Source organism: Lampris incognitus, chromosome 7 (genome assembly GCF_029633865.1).
Source record: "Lampris incognitus isolate fLamInc1 chromosome 7, fLamInc1.hap2, whole genome shotgun sequence".
In the NCBI taxonomy this organism is placed as follows: Eukaryota; Metazoa; Chordata; class Actinopteri; order Lampriformes; family Lampridae; genus Lampris; species Lampris incognitus.
Genome location: NC_079217.1, coordinates 10626658 through 10651004, shown reverse-complemented (window position 1 = coordinate 10651004; position 24347 = coordinate 10626658). Strand labels below are relative to the sequence as shown.

Here is a 24347-nt window from a genome sequence, read left to right as displayed (position 1 = left end):
AAGGGCTGGTAACCGTTCTAAAGGGCTGAGTAAAGGTCTGAAGGGCTGACTGGATCTCTAAAGGGTTGAATAGAGTCCCAAAAGACCTGACTAGAATTCTAAAGGGCTGATAACTGTTCTAATGGGCTGACTAGCGCTCTAAACGGTTTGACTAGAGCTCTAAAGGTTTGACTAGAGTTCTAAAGGGCTGATTAGAGTTATAAAGGGCTGACAACAGTTCCAAAGGGCTGACAACAGTTCCAAAGCGCTGATTAGAGTTCTAAAGGGCTGATTAGCATCCCCCAGGCACGGCACGGCAGCTGCCCACTGCTCCTAGCTACAAAGCTAGGATGGGTTAAATGCAGAGGAAGAATTTCCCCACGGGGATCAATAAGGTAGTAAAAAGTTAAAAAGAAAAAGAAAAAAGAAAAAGCAAAGGGTTGGTTAGCGTTCTAAAGGGTTGACAAGACGTCTTAATGGGCTTGACAAAGAGTTTTTTTTTATAAAGGGCTGACATAGTTCCAATTGCTGACAAGACTTCTAAAGGGTTGATTAGAGTTCTACAAGGCTAAAAAACAGTTCTACAGGGCTGACAAGAGTTATAAAGGACTGATTAGAGTTCTAAAGAGCTGAATTGTAACGGGTTGGATAGAGTTCTAAAGGGGCTGACAAAGAGGGCTGACAAGAGTTCTGAAGGATTGACTTAGAGTTCTAATGGGCTGACAACACTATCAAAGGGCTGACAAGAGTTTTAAAGCACTGATCAGCGTTCTAAAGGCCTGACTAGAATTCTAAAGGGCTAATAACAGTTCTAGAGGGCTGACTAGAGGGCTGAAGGGCTGACTGGATCTCTAAAGGGTTGACTAGATTCCAAAAGACCTGACTAGAATTCTAAAGAGCTGATAACAGTTCTGAAGGGCTGCCTAGAGCTCTAAAGGGTTGACTAGAGTCCAAAAGAGCTGACTAGAGTTCCAAAGGGCTGGCAACAGTTCTAAAGGGCTTACAATAGTTATAAAGGGCTGAACTGTGGCGTTTTTCCTCATCCAAGTTGAGTGTCCAACGATAGGGGGTGTTATATATTCCTCTGATTGCAATGCTTATTTGGGATTTTGGGCCATACAAATAAATTTGACTTGACTAGGATCAGTGACAATGGCACTACCATTAATCAACTTGTTGTCCTGTATTGTGCTGCACTAGCAACCTCTGCTACCCACACACCCATTCCCTTTCTCCTTTCATAATTCCATCCATTTCACTGCTCATCCCTCTTTCCTCCTTTACCTGCAGTTTCCCTTGCTGTAGTAAGTCTTGTCCCAAGGCCACAGACGCCAGCATCGAGGCACAGCCCAACAGCAATAGATCACTCTTCTTCCTCTGGCTGCAGCGACGGAGGGAGTCCTGGCAGCCCATCCCTGTTCCCTGACCTCCAGGTGGCACAGAGGAGCCTATATTAGATCCATGAACTACTCCAGGCCCCAGGCTGCCCCACAGTGAACCTGTATCATCCACAGCTCCATTACTGCAGGGCTCCGAGGGCATTAGGGAGCCGGGGGACTCCTCAAATTCACAGCACTCCTCTAGTGAAAGGAAACGTAGAGAAGAAAAAGAGACAGTACTTAGTTTCCTCAATCTGCATTTTATTGTGTGTCATATTTTTTTATGTTTTATTTTTTCATTTTCGTATTGATGTATCTTACCGTATTGTTCCCATAATAACATGGTACTAGTTAATAGTGATTATCATGAATTGTTATGACCTCACACAATGTGTTTTTGTAAAACTATACATAACTACAGTCATGAATTGAGAGAGAGAGAGAGACGAGAGAGAGGGAGAGAGAGAGAGAGAGAGAGAAAGAGAGAGAGAGAGAGAGAGATGAGAGAGAGAGAGAGAGAGAGAGAGAGAGAGAGAGAGAGAGAGAGGAGAGAGAGAGAGAGAGAGATGAAGAGAGAGAGAGAGAGAGAGAGAGAGAGAGAGAGAGGGGGTGGGAGGGGGTGGAGGAAAATGAGTGTTGTGATGACTCCGGCACAAACTTGGTGATGAGTTGCTCTTTTGTTTTTACATTTAATGTCATCAGGGAGAATACTTACCCATTTCATTGAGGCTGGAGAAGCCAGCAGTCATGGGTGCATGTTTAGGGGACTTGCCTAGGTTGGGGGCACTGGATGACCACACCTTACACCCCTCACCTAGCGACTTCAGCCTATAGAAGGAGAGATGTTTGACTCATTTTAAGTTGCAGATACAAAAAAAAACCTGAAATCCACCCATCCATCCATTATCCAAACTGCTTATCCTGCTCTCAGGGTCGCAGGGATGCTGGAGCCTCTCCCAGCAGTCATTAGGCAGCGGGCAGGGAGACACCCTGGACAGGCCGCCAGGCCATCACAGGGCCAACACACAACTGGCTATATGGACAAGGAATTTTTGGAACAACTATATAAAAATGGTGCTAATTGCAAGGTCTTGATCGCCTTATTTAGATTTCACATACCTGACATGTCCTATATAATGAATTGGTTACCATCCAGCCCATCCATTGTCAAGGTAAAGAGTGACATCTTGTAATTTGCAAGATAAATTGGGGGCTTATCGAAATTAGGTGGCTTTTACGTGCGCATCATTTGGTGTGGAGTTTATGACCATTTTGTTGAGGTCTGGATCTTTCTGAACGGAGCGAGCACTCGATCAAAGCTCAGCAATGAATTGACATTACATAGATGTTGTGATTTGACGTTTAGATCACCCAACCCTACACTCAGTGTGGACTCATGTTGCAACACCTGGGTTTGCCAAAAAACAGGAAACTCGGCCCTCTTTGCAAGTGTAAGGATGGAGGTTTGTCATCCATTATCAGTTACTGTCGCTACCGATGCATTACTAACACATGACTGGAACACCGTATACAAAGGAAAAGACACGGATAAAGCCTACGATTCATTCATTCACCTCTAATAAGGCAACAAATGCCCAGTAAAACAATTCAACAGTAAACGGAAATGTGCAGATAGTCCATGGATCACAAAGGGACTACGTAACCCTTGACATAAATAATAAGTTCAACAAAGAATTCATAAAGCACAGAACTACAGAAGCAGAAATAAAATACAAAAGATATAAAAACAAGCTAACTAACATTATGAGGAAATGCAAGGCGGAACACTGTAATAAAGAGCTAGAGACCAATGAAAACAACACCAAAGGTATATGGCATGTGTTGAATAGTATTAGAAATGGTGGGCGGCACGGTGGCGCAGTGGTTAGCGCGGTCGCCTCACAGCAAGAAGGTCCTGGGTTCGAGCCCCGGGGTAGTCCAACCTTGGGGGTCGTCCCGGGTCGTCCTCTGTGTGGAGTTTGCAAGTACTCCCCGTGTCTGCGTGGGTTTCCTCCGGGGGCTCCGGTTTCCTCCCACAGTCCAAAGACATGCAGGTCAGGTGAATCGGCCGTACTAAATTGTCCCTCGGTATGATTGTGTGTGTTGGGGCCCTGTGTGATGGCCTGGCTGGAGGCCTGTCCAGGGTGTCTCCCCACCTGCCACCTAATGACTGCTGGGATAGGCTCCAGCATCCCCGAGAGCAGGATAAGCGGTTTGGATAATGGAGGGATGAATGGATATTTTTTTGTTATAATATTTTTGTTTCTTTTCCTTTCTGTAATGTATAGTAGCTGAGTTAGCAAGAGTAGGCGAGAAGGGGCAGGAAAAAAATAAGTGTATACTTCCTCCTACTCCTTTTCGAACGTGTTGTGGTGACCCACATCTATATAACTAGAGACATTCACCTAAGAGGACAGTGTACCTTTAAGGAAGAGGTGAGGGGTCAGATAATGAACTTCCGCTTCCGGTACACAGTTCAGTGTCGTTGTCGAACGTATGACATGCAAAGTTGGAGCTAGTAAACTACCTCGACTACGTCTACTCTCACGTCTCGTGTCTCGTTGTTTTCTAACTCCACATTGGTGACCCCGACGTGATCGAACTACTAATACGAGTATGTCTGACAACGACGACGCCGGTGCTAACAACATGGCTATTGCTAACGCTAGCATTTACGCCGCTACTGTGAAGCTACCCGACTTTTGGCAGCATAATCCACGGCCGTGGTTTCAACATGTGGAAGCCCAGTTCCAGCTGAGAGGGATAACGCAGGATGCAACGCAGTACTTCCACGTAGTGGCGGCGTTAGACGCATCGACAACGGCGCGAGCAATGACGCTGTTGGAAGCTCCGCCAGTTGCTGGCAAGTACGATGCTATAAAGACATTCCTCCTGAAACTAGTAACAAATAATCTGATGTATACGGAGATTTGTTCCCTGAGGTTGATGTGTGGATTTGCTGATCACTTCAGATTATTGGCAGTGGATTATCTGTATGTTCATACCTGTTTTTCACCGTGTGGATGTGAAGCCCATTGGGGCTGTAACTGGGATTTGGGTCTGGAAAAATGAACCTGACTTACCCCGACTCCTCCAACCAGACTGCGGTGCAGACTGCTTTTAGTGTTATAGCAATTCTGCTGAAATCTGAATCAAACCACGGGGAAATAATAATGCTATATACTGTGGCTTCACTCTGGCACTACTAATAGATCCAAACACACCAACATCGGCCTCATACCAGGTCCTCGGCCCGTATGGTCAGGAGATGCTTTAACTTTCTCTCGCACTATGTGGGTCTAGTCTGCATGACAATAGGTCCTGGACACTGTCTGTCTGCCCAAGGCTTGACTCTGGTTCACACGTTTTAGCAGTTTTGACAACGGCGACGCATGAGAAGGCCGTCTGGAGCTGTTTAAACATGTACACATACTTGTCTTCCCCGCCCACCCTCTCTCTCTGGTGGGTGGAGCTGGGCCCCCACGTGCGTCCCTTTTTCTTGTTGGTGGACAATTCCTCCTTCTTACACACAGCGCTGCGGCCCCATGTCTTACTGCCATCGCTGGGGGTCACTGTGTGAAAGCATGGAAAGAGTAAGAAGACACAAAATATTTCATCATTATAGTCAAGTAACGTACGCATGCTCTGCTATCTCCCCCCTTCTCTCTGTCTCTGTCCCTCTTTCCCTCGTCCTTTCTTGTCTTTCTCTATTTCTATCACTCTTTTTCCAGCTCATGTGCTTGCACACACACACACACACACACACACACACACACACACACACACACACACACACACACACACACACACACACACGTGCTTACGTCTTATGGCCCTTAGCCGGGGTATGACCCCGGGGCTTGCAGGGGGGCTGGCGCTCTCGCTCCCCTGTGTTTTCCTCTTGTCCAAACTGGGGGACGCCTGCACTGTGATCTTGTGCTCAAAGCCTGCGTGCGGGGAAAAGACGGGTAAACGAAAAGAAGAAACGTTTAATATCGCTTTCGCAATACCGTAACGCGTCAAATATCTCAACACGAGGGGCGTCTGAAATCATGAAAGCGATAACGTCAAACACGATAGATGGATTTTTTCCCATAAAGTTTTGGCAATCAAAAGTTGGGGGTGGGGGAAGACAATTGTGTCAACAACAAAAAACAAAAACTGATCTGAATGCAGAAGCAAACAGATGTTGGCTTGTGATGCACCAACGTACCAAGGGCATTAAAAAAAAAAAAATCACATCCTTGCAAAATGGATTAACGTTGTTGTTGCCGTTACCTGGGTTCCCAACTGTCAGGGACTGGCCGGGACTTACCAGCATCCTCTGGCATACACAACAATTTAATCTGGTAGATTTTATTTTATTTTTGCCTATCTGGGCTACAGCTGCGTCGTGTTGTTGACCCTACACGTCTCAGTGCAACGCGCACCCTGAACTGCCAGAGCTGAAAAGGCCAACGCTGCACTGTGCAACATGAAACGAGACCAGCGTTGCAGCTCCCCGTTCACCCACCAGAGGGCAGACTGATGCAGTTGCTGTCTCGGCCCAGTTTGAGTAATCGGCTCTTCTTGAAGTGGCCCTTTCTCCTCTTGACTCGGGGTTTCTCCTGGTACATCTGGTGGATGATGATGTTGAGCTCTCGCTCCACGATGTCTATCTCCCTCTCCGCTAGCTCCTGCTCTCTCCTCCTCAGCTGCTCCTCCTGCTCCCTCTGCTCCTCCGCCGCTCTGGCCAACGCCTCCTCCCAGGACCTCAGTTCCTACAATAGGGGAATGAAGGAGAAGGGTTTGAGAGGGAAGGGGAGGAGGAGGAGGAGGAGGAGGGGATGGGACCGGAAAGGATTGCAATGAGATGCGGCGTGAGCATGGCAGCATAACACCTCCGCAGCCACCGCGCTTGTTGCTAGGATGACTCCAATTTACACCTCTGACAGACAGCCAACTGGTGCGATACCTGCCACTCTCCATATCTCATGTCACGTCCACATTTACATCTAATCAATGGAGAGACGGTATCTTTCAAAACCACATCCAACACGCTTTTTTTATGAGTCATCGCTCTCACTTTGACATAGTGTTATTCCCACAAGGGGGGTAAAGTCTGAAAGTCTCTAACTTCCACCCAAAGTAAGTACCGGTTATCTAGAGCAGTGTTTCTCAACCGGGGGTCCGCGGACCCCTAGTGGTCCGTGGTGTAATTGCAAGGGGTCCGTGAAAATAAAATATCTTTAAAAAAAAAAGATCCTATGACATTTATAGAAATAGGATTATTTTACTCAAATGTCACTGAGACCTTTATCTACCTAAACTATAAAGGGTAACAGGACTTTTTTCTCTAATTACATCTGTTTCACAAGTGTAATTTATTGTATTTTAATAAGAGATCTCGCTCTCGTTTGCATTGTTAAAAGTTACTGCATAACAATTCTGTGTTGTTACATATATCTGAAAGTTACTGAATACATATTCTGTTGTTACATATATCTGAAAGTTACTGCATAAGAATTCTGTTTTGTTAACTATATCTAAGTTACAACTGAAAGCTCTTATTTTTGCCCCAAAGAGTGAATAAATGCTATAATGCAATTTAAAATGCAGTTTCTACTGTTTCTATCAAATTGCAACCCCCCTCCCCCAAGATCAGGTGGAGGGGTCCTCAGGGTAGATCAAAAATACGCAGGGGGTCCAGGACCCCAAAAAGGTTGAGAACCACTGATCTAGAGGAAACTCAGGTAATAAAATATCATTTTCAGTGATGACTTGGTGGTTATATGTGCCTCCACAGACCACATAGAAGGACGGTCCACATTTGCTGCGTCACTATGAGTAATTCACGAGGTCAGAAGTCTCACCGTATGGATCGATGTTGTCTGGGGATCATTTTTCCAACCCAACATGGTGCAACAGATACCAAGCGCACTTTTTTTTCAGAGTCCTCACCTTCTCCTTGGCTCTGAGCTCATCAAACATCTGCTGGATCTCCACTCTCCAGTCCTCTTGTAAGGAGTGAAAGGATTCGAGGGGCATCTGAAACATGGCCGATTGCTCGATAGCCAGCAGCCGTGTTAGGATGCAGGTGAAGGAGGGCCTACTGTGGGGGTTTGGGCTCCAGCACTCTAAACCACAGACAAAAACAATGGCAGTGCTGCTTGGTAAAATACAAAATTAATAAAACACTCCCACTACAAGCACTGGAGTTCTAACAACTCATGCCTGGTGCTGCAAACGCATGTTGGTCAACAGCAGACGTGTGCTGTATAATGTCAGTATATAGTGTAATGTCAGTAGTGTAATGTCAGTATGTAATGTCAGTATATAGTGTATTGTCAGTATATAGTATTATGTCAGTATATAGTGTAATGTCAGTATATAGTGTATTGTCAGTAGTGTAATGTCAGTATATAGTGTATTGTCAGTATATAGTATTATGTCAGTATATAGTGTAATGTCAGTATATAGTGTAATGTCAGTATATAATGTCAGTATATAGTGTAATGTCAGTATATAGTATTATGTCAGTATATAGTATTATGTCAGTATATAGTGTAATGTCAGTATATATAGTATTATGTCAGTATATAGTATTATGTCAGTATATAGTGTAATGTCAGTATATAGTGTAATGTCAGTATATAATGTCAGTATATAGTGTAATGTCAGTATATAGTGTAATATCAGTATATAATGTCAGTATATAGTGTAATATCAGTATATAATGTCAGTACATAGTGTAATGTCAGTATATAATGTCAGTATATAGTGTAATGTCAGTATATAATGTCAGTATATAGTGTAATGTCAGTATATAATGTCAGTATATAGTGTTATGTCAGTATATAGTGTAATGTCAGTATATAGTAATATGTCAGTATATAATGTCAGTATATAGTGTAATGTCAGTATATAATGTCAGTATATAGTGTAATGTCAGTATATAGTGTAATATCAGTATATAATGTCAGTATATAGTGTAATATCAGTATATAATGTCAGTACATAGTGTAATGTCAGTATATAATGTCAGTATATAGTGTAATGTCAGTATATAATGTCAGTATATAGTGTAATGTCAGTATATAATGTCAGTATATAGTGTTATGTCAGTATATAGTGTAATGTCAGTATATAGTAATATGTCAGTATATAATGTCAGTATATAGTGTAATGTCAGTATATAATGTCAGTATATAGTGTAATGTCAGTATATAGTAATATGTCAGTATATAATGTCAGTATATATAGTGTAATGTCAGTATATAGTGTAATGTCAGTATATAATGTCAGTATATAGTGTAATGTCAGTATATAATGTCAGTATATAGTGTAATGTCAGTATATAGTGTAATGTCAGTATATAATGTCAGTATATAGTGTAATATCAGTATATAATGTCAGTATATAGTGTAATGTCAGTATATAATGTCAGTATATAGTGTAATGTCAGTATATAATGTCAGTATATAGTGTAATGTCAGTATATAATGTCAGTATATAGTGTAATGTCAGTATATAGTGTAATGTCAGTATATAATGTCAGTATATAGTGTAATGTCAGTATATAGTGTAATGTCAGTATATAATGTCAGTATATAGTGTAATGTCAGTATATAATGTCAGTATATAGTGTAATGTCAGTATATAATGTCAGTATATAGTGTAATGTCAGTATATAATGTCAGTATATAGTGTAATGTCAGTATATAGTGTAATGTCAGTATATAGTGTATTGTCAGTATATAATGTCAGTATATAGTGTAATGTCGGTATATAGTGTAATGTCAGTATATAGTGTAATGTCAGTATAGAGTGTAATGTCAGTATATAATGTCAGTATATAGTGTAATGTCAGTATATAGTGTAATGTCAGTATATAGTGTAATGTCAGTATATAATGTCAGTATATAGTGTAATGTCAGTATATAATGTCAGTATATAGTGTAATGTCCGTATATAATGTCAGTATATAGTGTAATGTCAGTATATAATGTTAGTATATAGTGTAATGTCAGTATATAATGTCAGTATATAGTGTATTGTCAGTATATAATGTCAGTATATAGTGTAATGTCCGTATATAATGTCAGTATATAGTGTAATGTCAGTATATAATGTTAGTATATAGTGTAATGTCAGTATATAATGTCAGTATATAGTGTATTGTCAGTATATAATGTCAGTATATAGTGTAATGTTGGTATATAATGTCAGTATATAGTGTAATGTCAGTATATAGTGTAATGTCAGTATATAGTGCACTGCAGTGGTTCTCAGTCCGGCCTTCTGCGTGGCCCACAGTAATGCTGGTGAACATTAACTGACTACCAACCATCCTGTGGGTCTCCAAGGACCTGGTTGGGAACCGCTGGTATAATGTATAACTACAGTTTTTGTCGCACCCATCCAGGGGGCAGGTTTAGAAGAGTGAGTGTTCATCAGGGAATCATTAAAGGATAATTGCGGTTTTGTTTTTTTACCCACTTCATCCATCCATCCATCCATCCATCCATCCATCCATCCATCCATCCATCCATCCATCCATCCATCCATTATCCGAACCGCTTATCCTGCTTTCAGGGTCGCGGGGATGCTGGAGCCTGTCCCAGCAGTTATTGGGCAGCAGGTGGGGAGACACCCCGGACAGGCCGCCAGGCCATCACACAGCGCAGATACACACACACACACACACACACACACACACACACACACACACACACACACACACACACACATTCATACCTAGGGACAATTTAGTACGGCTGATTGACCTGACCTACATGTCTTTAGACTGTGGGAGGAAACCAGAGCCCCGGGAGGAAACCCACACAGACACGGGGAGAACATGCAAACTCCACACAGAGGACGACCCGGGATGACCCCCAAGGTTGGGCTACACTCGAACCCAGGGCCTTCTTGCTGTGAGGCGACTGCACTAACCACCGCGCCACCGTGCCGCACTTTACCCAGTTCAGTTACCCCAAAATCTCCAAAATGAAGCCGGAGAGTAGAACGACATAAGCAAAAAACTACAAAAAGCAGACCACGGTTGAACAGAAATGCCCCAGAATTATCCATGAAGTTTAAAACTCTTCCACCGATGGGTTTAAGCCTACGTCAGGGGGCAGATATGAAATGTAAACTGGATTGGGGAGGTCGGATCAACGACATGGGTGTAGCTGGTCTAGGGAACACTGACCCATTTGGTCATTTTGGGATTTTTTGTCTGCACGGGACGGACGTCAACGGGGGCAGGAGACGTCACATGACGATGACGATGAGCAACACGGTCTGCATGCACGTGCTGTGAGGACACGTATGCAGCTTACACGACCGCGTGCCTTCTGCTGTGTCTTCACACCGCTGGTCTGCAAACCCCCGCCAGAGAGTCATGACGTCACATTTTTTAGCTTTTTTCTTTCTTCATTTCCTTTTACACGTCCCCATGTCTCTTGTTTGACTTGACTGGGGATGAGTTTGTCATGTTGTTGTAGCAAAAGGTGCTTTAAACCCACTGCTGGTATTATTATGATATCATATTTTTAAAAAAAAACCCAATTTAAACGACGGTGCCTAAGCCCCCGCCGAGGCCTGTTGGAGGAGCGCTGCTGAGAACAGCTTCAGACTAAAAATAGTAAATAATGTTTATGACGAGCTGAGAACAGTCGACCCAGAAGTTGAAGCGAGAGCAGACAGGGAGGATGAAGAAAACGTAGAAGAAAAGAAAGAGCGAGAGAGAGAGCGAGAGAGAGAGAGAGAGAGAGAGAGAGAGAGAGAGAGAGAGAGAGAGAGGGAGAGGGAGAGGGAGAGAGGGAGAGAGAGAGGGAGAGAGAGAGGGAGAGAGAGTGAGAGAGAGAGAGAGAGAGAGAGAGAGAGAGAGGGAGAGGGAGAGAGGGAGAGAGAGAGGGAGAGAGAGTGAGAGAGAGAGAGAGAGAGAGAGAGAGAGAGAGGGAGAGAGAGAGGGAGAGGCAGGGATAGTGATAAACAGAGCGGAGGGCGTAGAGAAGGATGACAAAGGAGAGATTAAGGGATGAACACGGATAAGAGGGAGGAGAGAGGAAGAGGGGGATGAGGAGGAGAAACAGCTTTAGGGAGAGAACGAGTGGCGATGACTTTGAAGTTCGACAATGCGAGAAATACCCCAGCAGCCACCTCTTTTACCATGTCGCCCGCACCTTACCAGCCCCTAAACAGCAGAGAGGGAAGCCTGGGAGACCGGGACACTGCATGGGTCAGTTCAGAGCACAGGGCAGGTGTTTCTACTCTTTTCTACCCCTCTATTCCCAGGAGGGGTAAAACTACACAACAGCGTGTTGGTGGGCTTTATTGGCAGCAAAAAAAAAAAAGAAGAAAAAAGGCCAAGGGTAAAGGGGGAAATCCGACCCAAGTGACCACAGGTAAAGGACTAAACTCAATAAACATGTACAGGAAGTGACGTCAGCGAAACCCACCAGATGTTCTCATATCCCCCCCCCCCGGTGTACCCCTTAGTTCTCGTCGTTAGTAACACAGTATTACTTCAAATTCAGTGGCTCTGAAATAAACCTTGTGTGTGTGCGTGTGGTGGGGGTGGGGTGGGGGATGGGGGTGGGGGTCCGCTGCTACTTACCTCCCAGTAGTTGAGCGAAGGGTTCTGGGCAGGTGGAAGGGATGGGTAAGGTCAGCTTGTTCATGGCCACACCGTAAGCTACCGCCAAGGCGTCTATCTCCCGGTAAGGCACCTCCCCCGTCAGCAGCTCCCACAGTAGCACACCAAAACTACCAAGCCAGGTAAGGAAGGAGAGGGACAGAAAGAGGGGAGGGAGGGAGGTAAAAGAAGCGCCGTGGATGAGAGAACGTTAAACGGGCTTGAAAAGGCGGGTTAGGTTTAACATGAGGTGCGTGGACACATCTGGAAGGTGGACACATCTGGAATGGCGGGTTCCACGCTGACATCAAACACTTTTTCGAAACGATATCTACCATAATTAAGTAATGTAACAAAGTAGCCGCATCACTTTTACCCGCGTCATTACACGTTTAACAGCTGATCCACTAAATTACACGGACACCCTGACTCGGACACCGCACACAGGGCGACGCCAACAGCGAAGCGGGAAAGCCCATCTGATGCTAACGACCCGCGGGCACTACAACACACACCTTTCCTCCAGATAAACATCCAGCCAGCCAGCCAGCCAGCCATTATCTGACCCGCTTATCCTGCTCTCAGGGTCGCGGGGATGCTGGAGCCTATCCCAGCAGTCATTGGGCGACAGGCGGGGAGACACCCTGGACAGGCAGCCAACCCATCACACAGGGCAAATACACACACACACACACACACACACACACACAAACACACACACACACACACACACACACACACACACACACACACACACACACACAGCTAGGGGCAATTTAGTGCGGCCGATCCACCTGACCTATGTGTCTTTGGACGCCAGCCGCTTCTTTTCACCTGACAGTGAGGAGTTTCGCCAGGGGGACATAGCGCGTGGGAGCGTGATCCTCCCACGCGCTATGTTCCCCCAGTCCCCCCTTCCGCCTGAACAAGCGCCCCGACAGAGCAGAGGAAGGCGCTAGTGCAGCGACCAGGACACATACCCACATCCGGCTTCCCACCCGCAGACACGGCCATCTGTGTCCGCAGGGACGCCTGACCAAGCCGGAGGTAACACGGGGATTCGAACCGACGATTCCCGCGTTGGTAGGCAACGGCGTAGACCGCTACGCTACCCGGACGCCCATCAATTATATTTTAAATGATTCTCTTTATTACTTTAAGAAACTGCTGTGTAAAAGTATTTATTAAAACATTTTAGTAAAGATTCGCGATTTTGAATCATAAATGTAACAAGTTGTTTTCTTGCCCAGTGCGGGATTCGATATGGCGTGTACTGCACCAAAAGGCGACATCACTAACCGCTCGACTAAGGGTTGGCCCCGTTACCTATGGGCTAACGTTTTTTATTAGTAGTTTACATAAACAACACAAGAGGGAGTGTGTTATCGCGGATAGCATCATGGCTGTTATCAAGTCAATTCAATTCATTGTCATTAAAAATGTGCCACACACAAATGTATGGTCACATTTTGTGTTTAAAATTAGTGATGTGTTCTTGTTTGCGTGCACCGGCTTCACCGTATAACTGTGAAACTATTCTTTCTACGTCCGCCACAAGGGGGAGCTCTGGGTAGACAGGGGCGCTACTTCGTAAAGTTGGGCCAGCCGGGCTTCCGTTCTTCAGACAGCGAACTGCCTGGTTGATGCGAACGCTAACGTCTCCTGTCTCTACTTTTATCTGTTTAAAACAGGTTAGTAGTGTGTATTACTCCCACCCAGTGCACTAAATGTAGAGTTAACATGTTTAACTGTGTTAATCTCAAATTCGATGTCGTATTGAGTTGAAAAAAATACGTGTTTACTGATGTAGCAAACATACGGACGTTTCCCTCCGTCCAATATGGATGTAAGCTAGCCTGAAAGACAGGAGGCCGGCGAGAAAATGGCGGTCGCGCCGTCTGTATTTCCTTTTGTTAGTTTGATGGCTCCTTGACACCTTTTATTTTGAGAAAACAGTGGAAAATACGTTATGTTACATACGCCTGGAAAACGTAATGTATAAATGTTAAAAAAAACGAAGTTGTTTGAATGTTTATTAGCTTACATGTCATCAGATTCAGTTCAATAACCTTTATTTACACTTGACAGATTCACAATAGCCACGTTCAGGAGGGTGATTTGTGGTGGTACTATATGTCTGAACTGAGTACGTACCTGCATTTCTTCTAGTATTGTGTTTTGATTTTGTTTAAATCAGTAGGCTGGTTCCATTATAATTATAAATGGTTGTTTATATTTATTTAATGTTGATAATTTCAAAGACTACACAAGTAGTGACTGAAGGTGGTTTATTTAATACAACAAATTTACATCAACACTTGATGGATTGGTTGCACTTATATTGGTGATTAATTTTAGTAGATTACAAAGGATTTCTAATTCAGATGTCTGAAACTGGAGAATTCATAATTTTGTATGTGAATATGGAATTCATGAGATGTTATGAGACTTGTATTTTTGTTAAGATTATTTTGATAAAAAAAAGAGAAAAAGAAAGAAAGAAACCAAATGATTAGATGGTAAACAGAAATGTTTAATAAAGACAGAGAACAGCCTGATTGATGCAAACACTAACGTCTCCTGTCTCTCTACTTTTATCTGTTTAAAACAGAGATCATATTCTGTCTCCACGGGTACCAGCCGGTACCTGCAACAGAAAATAATGCGCAGGCACATGTTAAAAATGAAATGAGGGATAGAAGTTCCTGACGGCTGTAGAAGAGCGCATGACCTACACTTGTAAGTAAACTTAAAACTAACGTATAAATAACAAAGAAAACAGCACTGAACAGGGAGCCGCAGTAGCTGCTGCGTCCAGCACGCCGCCATCTTAACTGTGATGATCCACGGCACGAGCCAAAGTAAACCACTATCGCAATGTTATTCGCGATAATACACTCCCTCTTATTTTCTGATGTTTATAATTCAAAATGATGAATCTTTACTAAAATCACAGAGCCCTTGACTTTTTTTTATTTATGCAACACTCGAGACAGTTACGTAAAAGCTCACATGTCACATAAATCCTAGTATGATCATATGAAACATTGCTAAAAGCTCCTCACTATTGATCACAGCATGTTAACTTTGAGAAGGATTTTTTTTGGGGGGGGGGGTAGAATTTTTCTAATAATTCAGCACTTTTCTTCACATTTGAAAAATATCTGAGAGCGTAAGCGAGTACCCTCTATGGACAGCGTTGGACCTTCACAGACTGTCTGGGGGCTGTTTGCCGCGAACTGAAGGTGCTCAACACCGAATAAGGACAGTTTCGTACCTCCAGACATCGCTGCTCTTTGAGAACAGGGAGAGTTTGATGACCTCCGGTGCCATCCAGGCGTAGGTCCCCGCCGCACTCATCTTCGTGGTCTGGTGCCACTCCCTGGCCAGGCCGAAGTCTGTGATCTTCAGGGTCTTCCCACTCAGGTCATCCCATTCCACTGGCTCCAGGATAAGGACTGACGGGGTTAGAAAAAAGAAAAGAGAAGTTGGTTATCCCCTATCCGGTCGAAGATGACATATCAGACCGGCACCAAAGATAACAACTTATACAATATACACCTAGTACAAATACAAATTCTGACCTGATCCCACCCTAAAAGCAGCCTGTTTATTGTGTTACTGATGCTTACATGTGATATAAGTTAAACGGTGACCCACGGCGACTTAATGGAGAGGATTATGAAATGAGGCCTAAAAACCACACCCGTCACCACCAGATATTATCCATAACCCCAGTAAAATAAATCCATTGCTCTGACTGAAGAGTAATTGGTCAGGGACATTTTTTTTAAACCATCTCTGGGATGATTCGTTCTTCCTGGTGAAAGGCAGTAAAGATATATCAGTTCTGGAAAAAATATTCATAAAAAAACCGCAAGAAATTTGGTTAAGCACCCTTGAAAATGTAATCGGTGCATATGTGTGTGAGTGTTATATAATGCAGTCATGTTTACGATACAGGTGTGGTTGAAGCAAGGCGCTAGTCAGGTTTTTATTGGACAAATTTCATGCAACCCAGCAGCAACCCACACCCATGTGTGTGCGCTTTTCATACAGTCGTGACAACCATTTTAGCGTTCTATTCACATCTGTTGTTGAGTTTGCCTTTCCTTTCAACAGCACTGGCTTTTCACTCCATCTCTCTACCGCTCCCCTCTCTCCGTCTCTCTCGGTCTCTCTGTACCCATCATGTACTTCCGCCTTCATTTCCGTGTAAGGCCTGGCTATGGAAATATTTGGAGTGTACACAGTTCAGAGGCATTGGGAGCGAGACGGGGGCTGATCTCTCTCTCTCTCTCCCTCCCTTGCTTATCTACAGGCGTATGCAAAGAGTGACGGAGAGAGGCAATACACACAGTGGTGTCTTTGTTTACACACATGCACAAACACAGACACACACATACACGAAACCTCTCACATGTCAAGGTGTGCCTCTCGGACTCTGTACTCTGTCCAGTTCGAAGGCTGAGAAAGTCGATGTCTGTTGCCTTCGACACAACACCCTGATAGGTGTCTCTAAGAAGTCTCCGAATAAATACTCTCAGCATGATGAACAATACTGAACAATCTCAACGGCCTGTATCCAGGACTGGATCTTGACTAATGAAAGCCCTGGGAGAAATACATAATCTAATACAAACTTAAACATTATTTTCTTTGTCTCTTCAAGATGAACAATAAATTCAAGGATGTACGAGGCCAGGCAATTGTCTATTCAGCCTACGGCTGTATCTCTCTCAACACAAAGAGACCCGTTTGACTAGCAGTTGTTGTAGTAGTCGTCTCCAACGCAGTCGGTGTTGTGATCCCATATGTGCTTGTGAGTGGCAATGCGTGTGAATATGAAGTGTCTACGCATATGTGTGAATGGGAAGGGCATATGTGTGTGGGCGTGCAATGTAATGTCTCCAACCGAGCACGACGGAGAGAGAGCCGGTCACCGAATAAGCCATTATCGTCCTTCAACCTTGTTTCCTGCACCAACCAGCACCATTGTCTGTGTGAGGGACAGGTGCCTCGTGTATCAATCGCTACTATGGGCAAATTTTTTGTTCTTACACACCCATGGATTTTTTTAAGCCCTCAAGTTGGTCTGACAGGCAGTAGCAAAGCATGATGGTTATTTGTAATTCCTTCCTCCTAACATCTATTGTCTACCTCTTGCAACGAGCAATCACCCAGGTCTGCAAAGATGTCAGTTTTAGCCAATTGGAGTCTAAATTCAGGGGTTACCCAGGTTCTACACTGGTCTCTGAGACAAACTGCAGGGCTGAAAAATCCCATGGGTGTGTAAGAACAAATTTGCCCATAGTAATGATTGATACATGAGGCCCCAGGGCTCTTGCTCTCGCTTTCTGTCTGTCTGTCTCTCTCTCTGTCTCTCTCTGTCTCTGTCTGTCTGTCTGTCTCTCTCTGTCTGTCTGTCTTTCTCCATCTCTGTCTCTGTCTCTCTGTACTCACGTCTGTGTATGTGTGTATTCCTGACAAGAAGAGAGAGGTGTGGAAAGAAACAAAGGGACAACGGAGACGGCGAATAGAGTATGTTTGTACACACGAGGGGTGTGCCTTCTGCGGTGTCCACCTCCCTCTCGGTGTTTATGTGCTGCCTGGAACAGAGTGGGCATACAGATAACATCAATACGGGAAGAGGGACAAGAAACACGTCAGGCGGGGTGTTTAAAAAGAGGAAAGTAGATCGGAAATGACAGAATGAGAGGGAGCGCGAAAAGAGGGAGGGTGGGAGAGAGAGATAGTGACAAACTGAGATGGAAACAGAGATAGAAATGCAGTGTGAGGTATTTTTTTCCCCAGAACAAATGTGATCAAAGTAATGCACCTGATTCTGCTTTGGCTCTCATCCCACATCATGTGATTTACAATACCAGCCATGAGCTCACTTCACCATCTTAATATAGCCGCCCCTAGCAGGTCTGCCTCACACCTGAACAACACGACATGGCCTCTGGCATCCAAACATGTCCTGGAGCCTTCACTGTTTCAGTCACACCTGGATCGATCTATATCTAGTTAGTCGTAAGCGTGCTACACCAAAGTGTGTTAACATAGCATCAGTGGTTAATCGGACCATTATTCTTTGCTGTGGTTATAATTATAATGTGGCAGGTGTATTTTTGGCGGCACGGTGGCGCAGTGGTTAGCGCGGTCGCCTCACAGCAAGAAGGTCCTGGGTTTGAGCCCCGGGATGATCCAACCTTGGGGGTCGTCCCGGGTCGTCCTCTGTGTGGAGTTTGCATGTTCTCCCCGTATCTGTGTGGGTTTCCTCCAGGTGCTCCAGTTTCTTCCCGCAGTCCAAAGACATGTAGGTCAGGTCAATCAGCCATACTAAATTGCCCCTAGGTGTGAATATATGTGTGTGTGTGTGTGTGGACCCTTTGGTAGACTGGCGGCCTGTCCAGGGTGTCTCCCCACCTGCTGCCCAGTGACTGCTGGGATAGGCTCCAGCATCCCCGCGACCCTGAGAGCAGAATAAGCGGTTTGGATAATGGAAAACCGTCCTGGATACGATGTTAAACTGCAACTGTTGGGTTGTCGTTGACTAAACCAGCACCCACACTTCAACCCTTGGGTTGTTGTGAGGAGGGTGTGTGGACACGCGGCAGGACTAAAAACAAAACGTGTCAAAGGGCGGATGAATTCTTCTGTGAACCAATGGCCATCCATACCTGGAGAGGAGATAGGGACCACCAGGTACTCCCCCTACTGAAACACAATGACGACCCAACCAAACTCAATCACCATAACGGGTCGGTTGAGGCCCGGGTTAACAACAGCCATGTCCTTCACCAACCTTCCTTGGGGTGAAGTCGAAAGCGGGGAGAGCCGCAATGGATAGGGAATGAGGCATCAGCTGTGCTCCTACGACCTCCATAGGTTACGGAACTGATGATGATGATAATGGGGAAAAAAAAGGTACATTTTTGGTAGCAACAAGGTACCTTTTAATCATGTTAAAAGGGGAGCTCGTTGGTGCAATGCTTTTTTTTCCCTCCAGTGGTCACCAATACTAGTATACTGTCTGAAAAGGTATTTTCAAAGTCATAAACAGTGCTAAAAAAAAAGATAGAAAAGAAGAAAGGTCCCTTACTCCCCGGCTACCTTATAAGCGGACATAGCAGCCAATAAAAAGGCTTATCTGTGTTAATATATGGGATTTAAATTGGTAGCCTATGTTTGAACATTCAGATTTCTTGGCTGGAGGTACCCGCTGTAAAACAGTTTAGTGGGCGATACGGAAAATATTATTGTCGTGATCGTCATAGAGTTTACACAATATCGATATACATGGTGATATCTGCTTACTCAAAGCCAACATATACAACTGAGCATCATCACATTGAACTGTTTGTGTCTGGTATAACAACATATAACAACAAACTTCAGCCCATTACAGTTTGTTGTATTCTATATACACTGCTCAAAAAAATAAAGGGAACACCTAAAAACACAATATAGACCTTGATGAATGAAATATTTCAGCTGAAAATCTTTATTTATTAGACAGAGGAATGTGTTTAGAGCAAAATAACCTAAGAATGATCAATGGAAATCAAAATCATTAGCCCATTAAGGTCTGGATTCAGAATCATACACAAAATCAAAGTGGAAAATGAGAACATAGGCTGATCCAACTTCTGTGGAAATTCTTCAAGACGATTCAAAATGAGGCTCAGTAGTGTGTGTGGCCTCCACGTGCCTGTATGCACTCCCTACAACGTCTGGGCATGCTCCTGATGAGACGACGGATGGTCTCCTGAGGGATCTCCTCCCAGACCTGGATCAGGGCATCGGTCAACTCCTGGATAGTCTGTGGTGCGACATCGCGTTGGCGGATGGTACGAGACATGATGTCCCAGAGGTGCTCGATTGGATTCAGGTCTGGGGAACGTGCAGGCCAGTCCATAGCATCAATGCCCTCGACATACAGGAACTGCTGACACACTCTGGCCACATGAGGACGAGCATTGTCATGCATGAGCAGGAACCCAGGGCCCACTGCACCAGCATATGGTCTGACAATGGGTCTGAGGATCTCATCCCGGTACCTAATGGCAGTCATGGTACCTCTGGCTAGCACGTAGAGGTCTGTGCGGCCCTCCAAGGATATGCCTCCCCAGACCATCACTGACCCACCGCCAAACCGGTCATGCTGGAGGATGTTGCAGGCAGCAGAACGTTCTCCACCGTGTCTCCAGACTCTCTCACGTCTGTCACATGTGTTCAGTGTGAACCTGCTCTCATCTGTGAAGAGCACAGGGCGCCAATGGCGAATCTGCCAACCAAGATGTTCTCTGGCAAAGGTCAATCGGGCTGCACGGTGTTGGGCTGTGAGCACAGGCCCCAATTGTGGACGTCGGGCCCTCATACCATCCTCATGCATTCTGTTTCTCACTGTTTGAGCAGAAACCTGCACATTAGTGGCCTGTTGAAGGTCGTTTTGTAGGGCTCCGGCAGTGCTCCTCCTGTTCCTCCTTGCACAAAGGACCAGATAGCGGTCCTGCTGCGGGGTTGTTGTCCTCCTGCGGCCCCCTCCACGTCTCCTGGTGTACTGGCCTGTCTCCTGGTACCTCCTCCATGCTCTGGACACTGTGCTGGGAGACACATCAAATCTTCTTGCCACAGCACGCATTGATGTGCCATCCTGGATGAGTTGCACTACCTGAGCAACTTCTGTAGGTTGCAGATACCGCCTCATGCCACCTCTAGTGGTGAGGGCACTAGCAAAATGAAAAACTAACCAAAGATCGGCCAGAAAAGATGAGGACAGGCAAATGGTCTGTGGCCACCACCTGCAAATCCATTCCTTTTATAGGGGTTGTCTTGCAAATTGTCTAATTTCCACCTGGTGGAAATTGATTCACAAATCAGTGTTGCTTCCTAACTGGACAGGTTGATATCTCAAAAGTGTGATTGACTTGGAGCTACATTGCATTGCTTATGTGTTCCCTTTATTTTTTTGAGCAGTGTATATCAAGGGGGTATGGGTCAAACTACTTTCCAATACTCCATCTTCATGTTCACCTCTCCCTTTAAACTGGATCCATTCCTCCATCTTTGGACCCTGACCTTGTTGAGTGTTGAGAAATGATAGTGAGTCACTATTTAAACACTGGGTTGATAGACAAGCAGCTATGGGAGTGTAAACCTGATGAATAATCCTCCAGACCGGTTAGCTGGTGCACTGAGCAGAGGTGACACATTAGCTAAAAAAGAGGACCCTCAAGCAATTTGGGATGATGAGTTCGTGTACGTATCACAATTTTACCAAAGTCGATTGCATAAAGCCATAACGTATTGCATCCTGGGAATCTCTTTTTTTTGTGTTTTTTTTTGTTAATGCCCAAACTGAAGCATCTGCAGAAGGTCCCCGGTACAAGGAGAGCAAATGTGGGCACATGTACCAGGAGGTTCCTGATGAAGAGAGTCTCGCTCGAAAGGTATAAAAAGAGCTTTGTTGAAGCGATGATGCACTTCACCCATGCAAATCAGATTAAGTCACACCGTGCACACACTTTAAACTAAATTAGCAATTCGATTGAAGTAGCAACAGCACAAAAACCTCAACCAATTAAGTTTTTTGCCTATGTTATTTTGGCCCGGGGACCAATTTCAGCGTGTATTGTCATCACGATGTTATGGTAACAGAGGCAAAGGTCACAAGTTAGGAATCTGAAGCCGGGAGATAAGAGGCCTAGAGGAGTCTAAGGCCCCCGTTCACACGAGAGACCTAACTATGGTTGTGCTTGATCCAGTCAAGTCCACACTCAGTCGGGTTATTATATCAGGAGCCACGGGTCCTGCTGGAAATGGGTAGTGACAACCACGGCTGACTCCGGTTCCTATGCAAATGAGCTTGGCTGTGTGCGCATGAACGGGAAACAGGAGTTGACAGCTGGTAGTTGATGTACAATAATTACCCGCACAACACTGCCTGGACGTGTCATTCCCCTTCAAAACAATGACAGGATGCAACTTGGAGAGACACTAAAATAAATATACCTGGCCATTGTAGACAATCCCTCTTCGCCGTGTCAGCCTTTTGCAGAACTGTTAAATCGTTCCGTCTTACAAACGCACGTCCAGCAACCAGCTGCGTTTCCTTATCTTGCTTTTGGTGGATATTATTTTGCTTTTTGCTGTTACTTGACTTCTCTCACCCCCGGTCGCAAATTAGCATTAGCATCCTCTGGCATCGACTAAGGGTAAAAGGATGTTACTTAAAACGCATCACTTCCTGTTTGACACTAGACTAGACAATAGCAAAGGGTTTCAAGTCAAGCTGAATGGGTCATTGCATCTCGAACACCCCAATTGCAACATAAATAAGAATTAAAAGTTAATATTTTATCATAAAAATGTTATCACATGGAGCTTTAAGGTTCCAGTTTGTCTTTCTCCTTGTCTCTCGGAGTCAGCAGTCCTCTCTGCAATGCGAAACAAAAACATTTTTTTTAAAAACATACATCTTACACCTCCCCCTCCTCTTCTTTCTTTTGACTCTAGTCTAACCCCTTTCTCTCATCTCTTTCTCCCTCTCTCTGCTCACCATACACCCTTGGCACCCTGCAGCTCCTCTTGGTACAGGAACAGGTGTAGCCTGTAGGGTGGAACAGCTGTTGCTGTGGTGCCAAGTCAGCAAATCAGGTCTCATTCACCAACAGCCCACCCCTCGCTCCCCGTCTACAGCCACTACCTCCCTGTAATGCTGCAGAGCGCCCAATGTCTCAGCCTCCGCTTCCAGCCACTCATTTTGGCTCGAACATACATACAGCGGACACCTGCAGGTTCTGTTTACTATATACAACGCACCGTCAGCAGCATCGATATCCCCATGAACCTGCAGCATACGAGAGTAAGCAATAATATGGAGATCAGCGGGCTAAACAATTGACTGGTATGGCAAATAGCCAGTTGTTCATCAACAGCATCAAGATATGGGAAGATGGGACATGTGGCGAAAAGGAAGGCGGCGTTATGCGCCATCTTTGATTCTTTGATGCAGCCAGCCCCTGCCCCTCGGGCCCAGTCTCTGTTTCTAACTCAGTGAAAATCAGAGCCTTGCCAACAAAAAGTAACCTCCCCCGCCCCCAACCCCAAGAGACTCAGTCTCAGCATCCCCTCTTTACCCCTCACCAACCCCTCCCTCCGCTGGTGCCCCCCCCTCACCCCCCACCCCTCTCATACCGTCTACCATTCCAGCTGTCGCCAGCCTGGCTAGGCTCAGCTCAGACTAGTCCTCACTGGGGAGAGGAGGTGGAAAGAGAGATAGAGAAGAGTTGGGTAAAGAAAGCAACGATCAGTACAGAGGAAGATGGGAAACTGGGAGCTAGATTGTGTGTATATAAGACAAGAGGCTGGGCAAAGGGTTGTGGGTGGGTGGGGAGTGATAAGGGGTCGTAGTCTGAGGACGAGGCGTGGGGGGAGGGTAGAGGGAGACGAGAGATGATGGAAGGAGGCAAGAAAGGGAGAAAATTGACAAGAGGGGAGGGTTGAAGAGCGCAGCAGAAATGAGGGCAGGGAAGAAAGAGAGGAATATTGAGGTAAACCGACAGGAGGTGTGAGGAAGAGGGGCAGTTGATGGGTGTGAGAAAAGGGGGAAGATGGAGCAGTAAAGGGAGTAGGACAGGAGAAGAAAAAGATGAGTGGTATGAAAAAGAAGAGTGGATGAAAAGACGTTAGGTTGGTAGAGGATGAGAGAGATGACTGGAGGGAGGAGGGCTTTTGTCGTTTTCATGGCAGCTCGTACTTGATGTCTTTGTACCTCAGTAGGCCTCCATTTTTCTTACGCTCTGCATGTTTCTGCTGTCTTTGCTTGAGATGTCAAGCAGCTTTATATTGGAAAAAATAGAGCACCTTTTCATTACAACATTGTTCTTGGCTGTGAGGAGAGGTTTGAAAAAAACAAGGTTGATCATAATATATAAAACAATAACTCACAGTCTCAATCCAGGATTTGAGCCACAATCCTGGATGCTTTTGGGGTTCATTAAATCTAAATTTGCAGATAAATAAATCTTCTTGCAAATTTTCCAATTCTCTTAATCCTGCAAAATAAGGATGGATGATTTACAGTTTCAGAACACTTGTTTAGCCTCTATAAAGATGTACCCCCATACCATCAAACTAGAGGGGCAATCTGGACTCGACAGACCTTACTCTTGTGTACTATAGCATTGGGCTATTACTCTCGCTAAACAACCGTCACAACTGCAGTTTGTATCAATACCACCTTAAGGTGGTATACGAACAAGACCGATCTGAGATATACGTAGGCCTGATGCCAGCCAGCTAACAGCACAGCAGAGCAGGTAGCGAGTTATTCTGCTGGCCCTTTCCATTCCCCCCCT

At 45.0% G+C, this 24347-nt stretch overlaps 1 protein-coding gene across 1 annotated transcript in view; it reads right to left on the bottom strand.

Moving 5' to 3' along the window:
• Positions 1–1188: 1188 nt before the first annotated feature.
• map3k10 (mitogen-activated protein kinase kinase kinase 10) overlaps positions 1189–24347 on the bottom strand; it is a 33938-nt gene continuing 10779 nt past the window's right edge. The window contains exons 2-9 of the mRNA XM_056283744.1: positions 15257–15437; positions 11962–12110; positions 7299–7474; positions 5872–6118; positions 5183–5305; positions 4792–4930; positions 2074–2186; positions 1189–1559 (exon numbers count right to left, since the gene is read on the bottom strand). Of these exons, the coding sequence (XP_056139719.1) occupies positions 1189–1559; positions 2074–2186; positions 4792–4930; positions 5183–5305; positions 5872–6118; positions 7299–7474; positions 11962–12110; positions 15257–15437 (1499 nt within the window). The remainder of the gene's footprint in view (positions 1560–2073; positions 2187–4791; positions 4931–5182; positions 5306–5871; positions 6119–7298; positions 7475–11961; positions 12111–15256; positions 15438–24347) is intronic.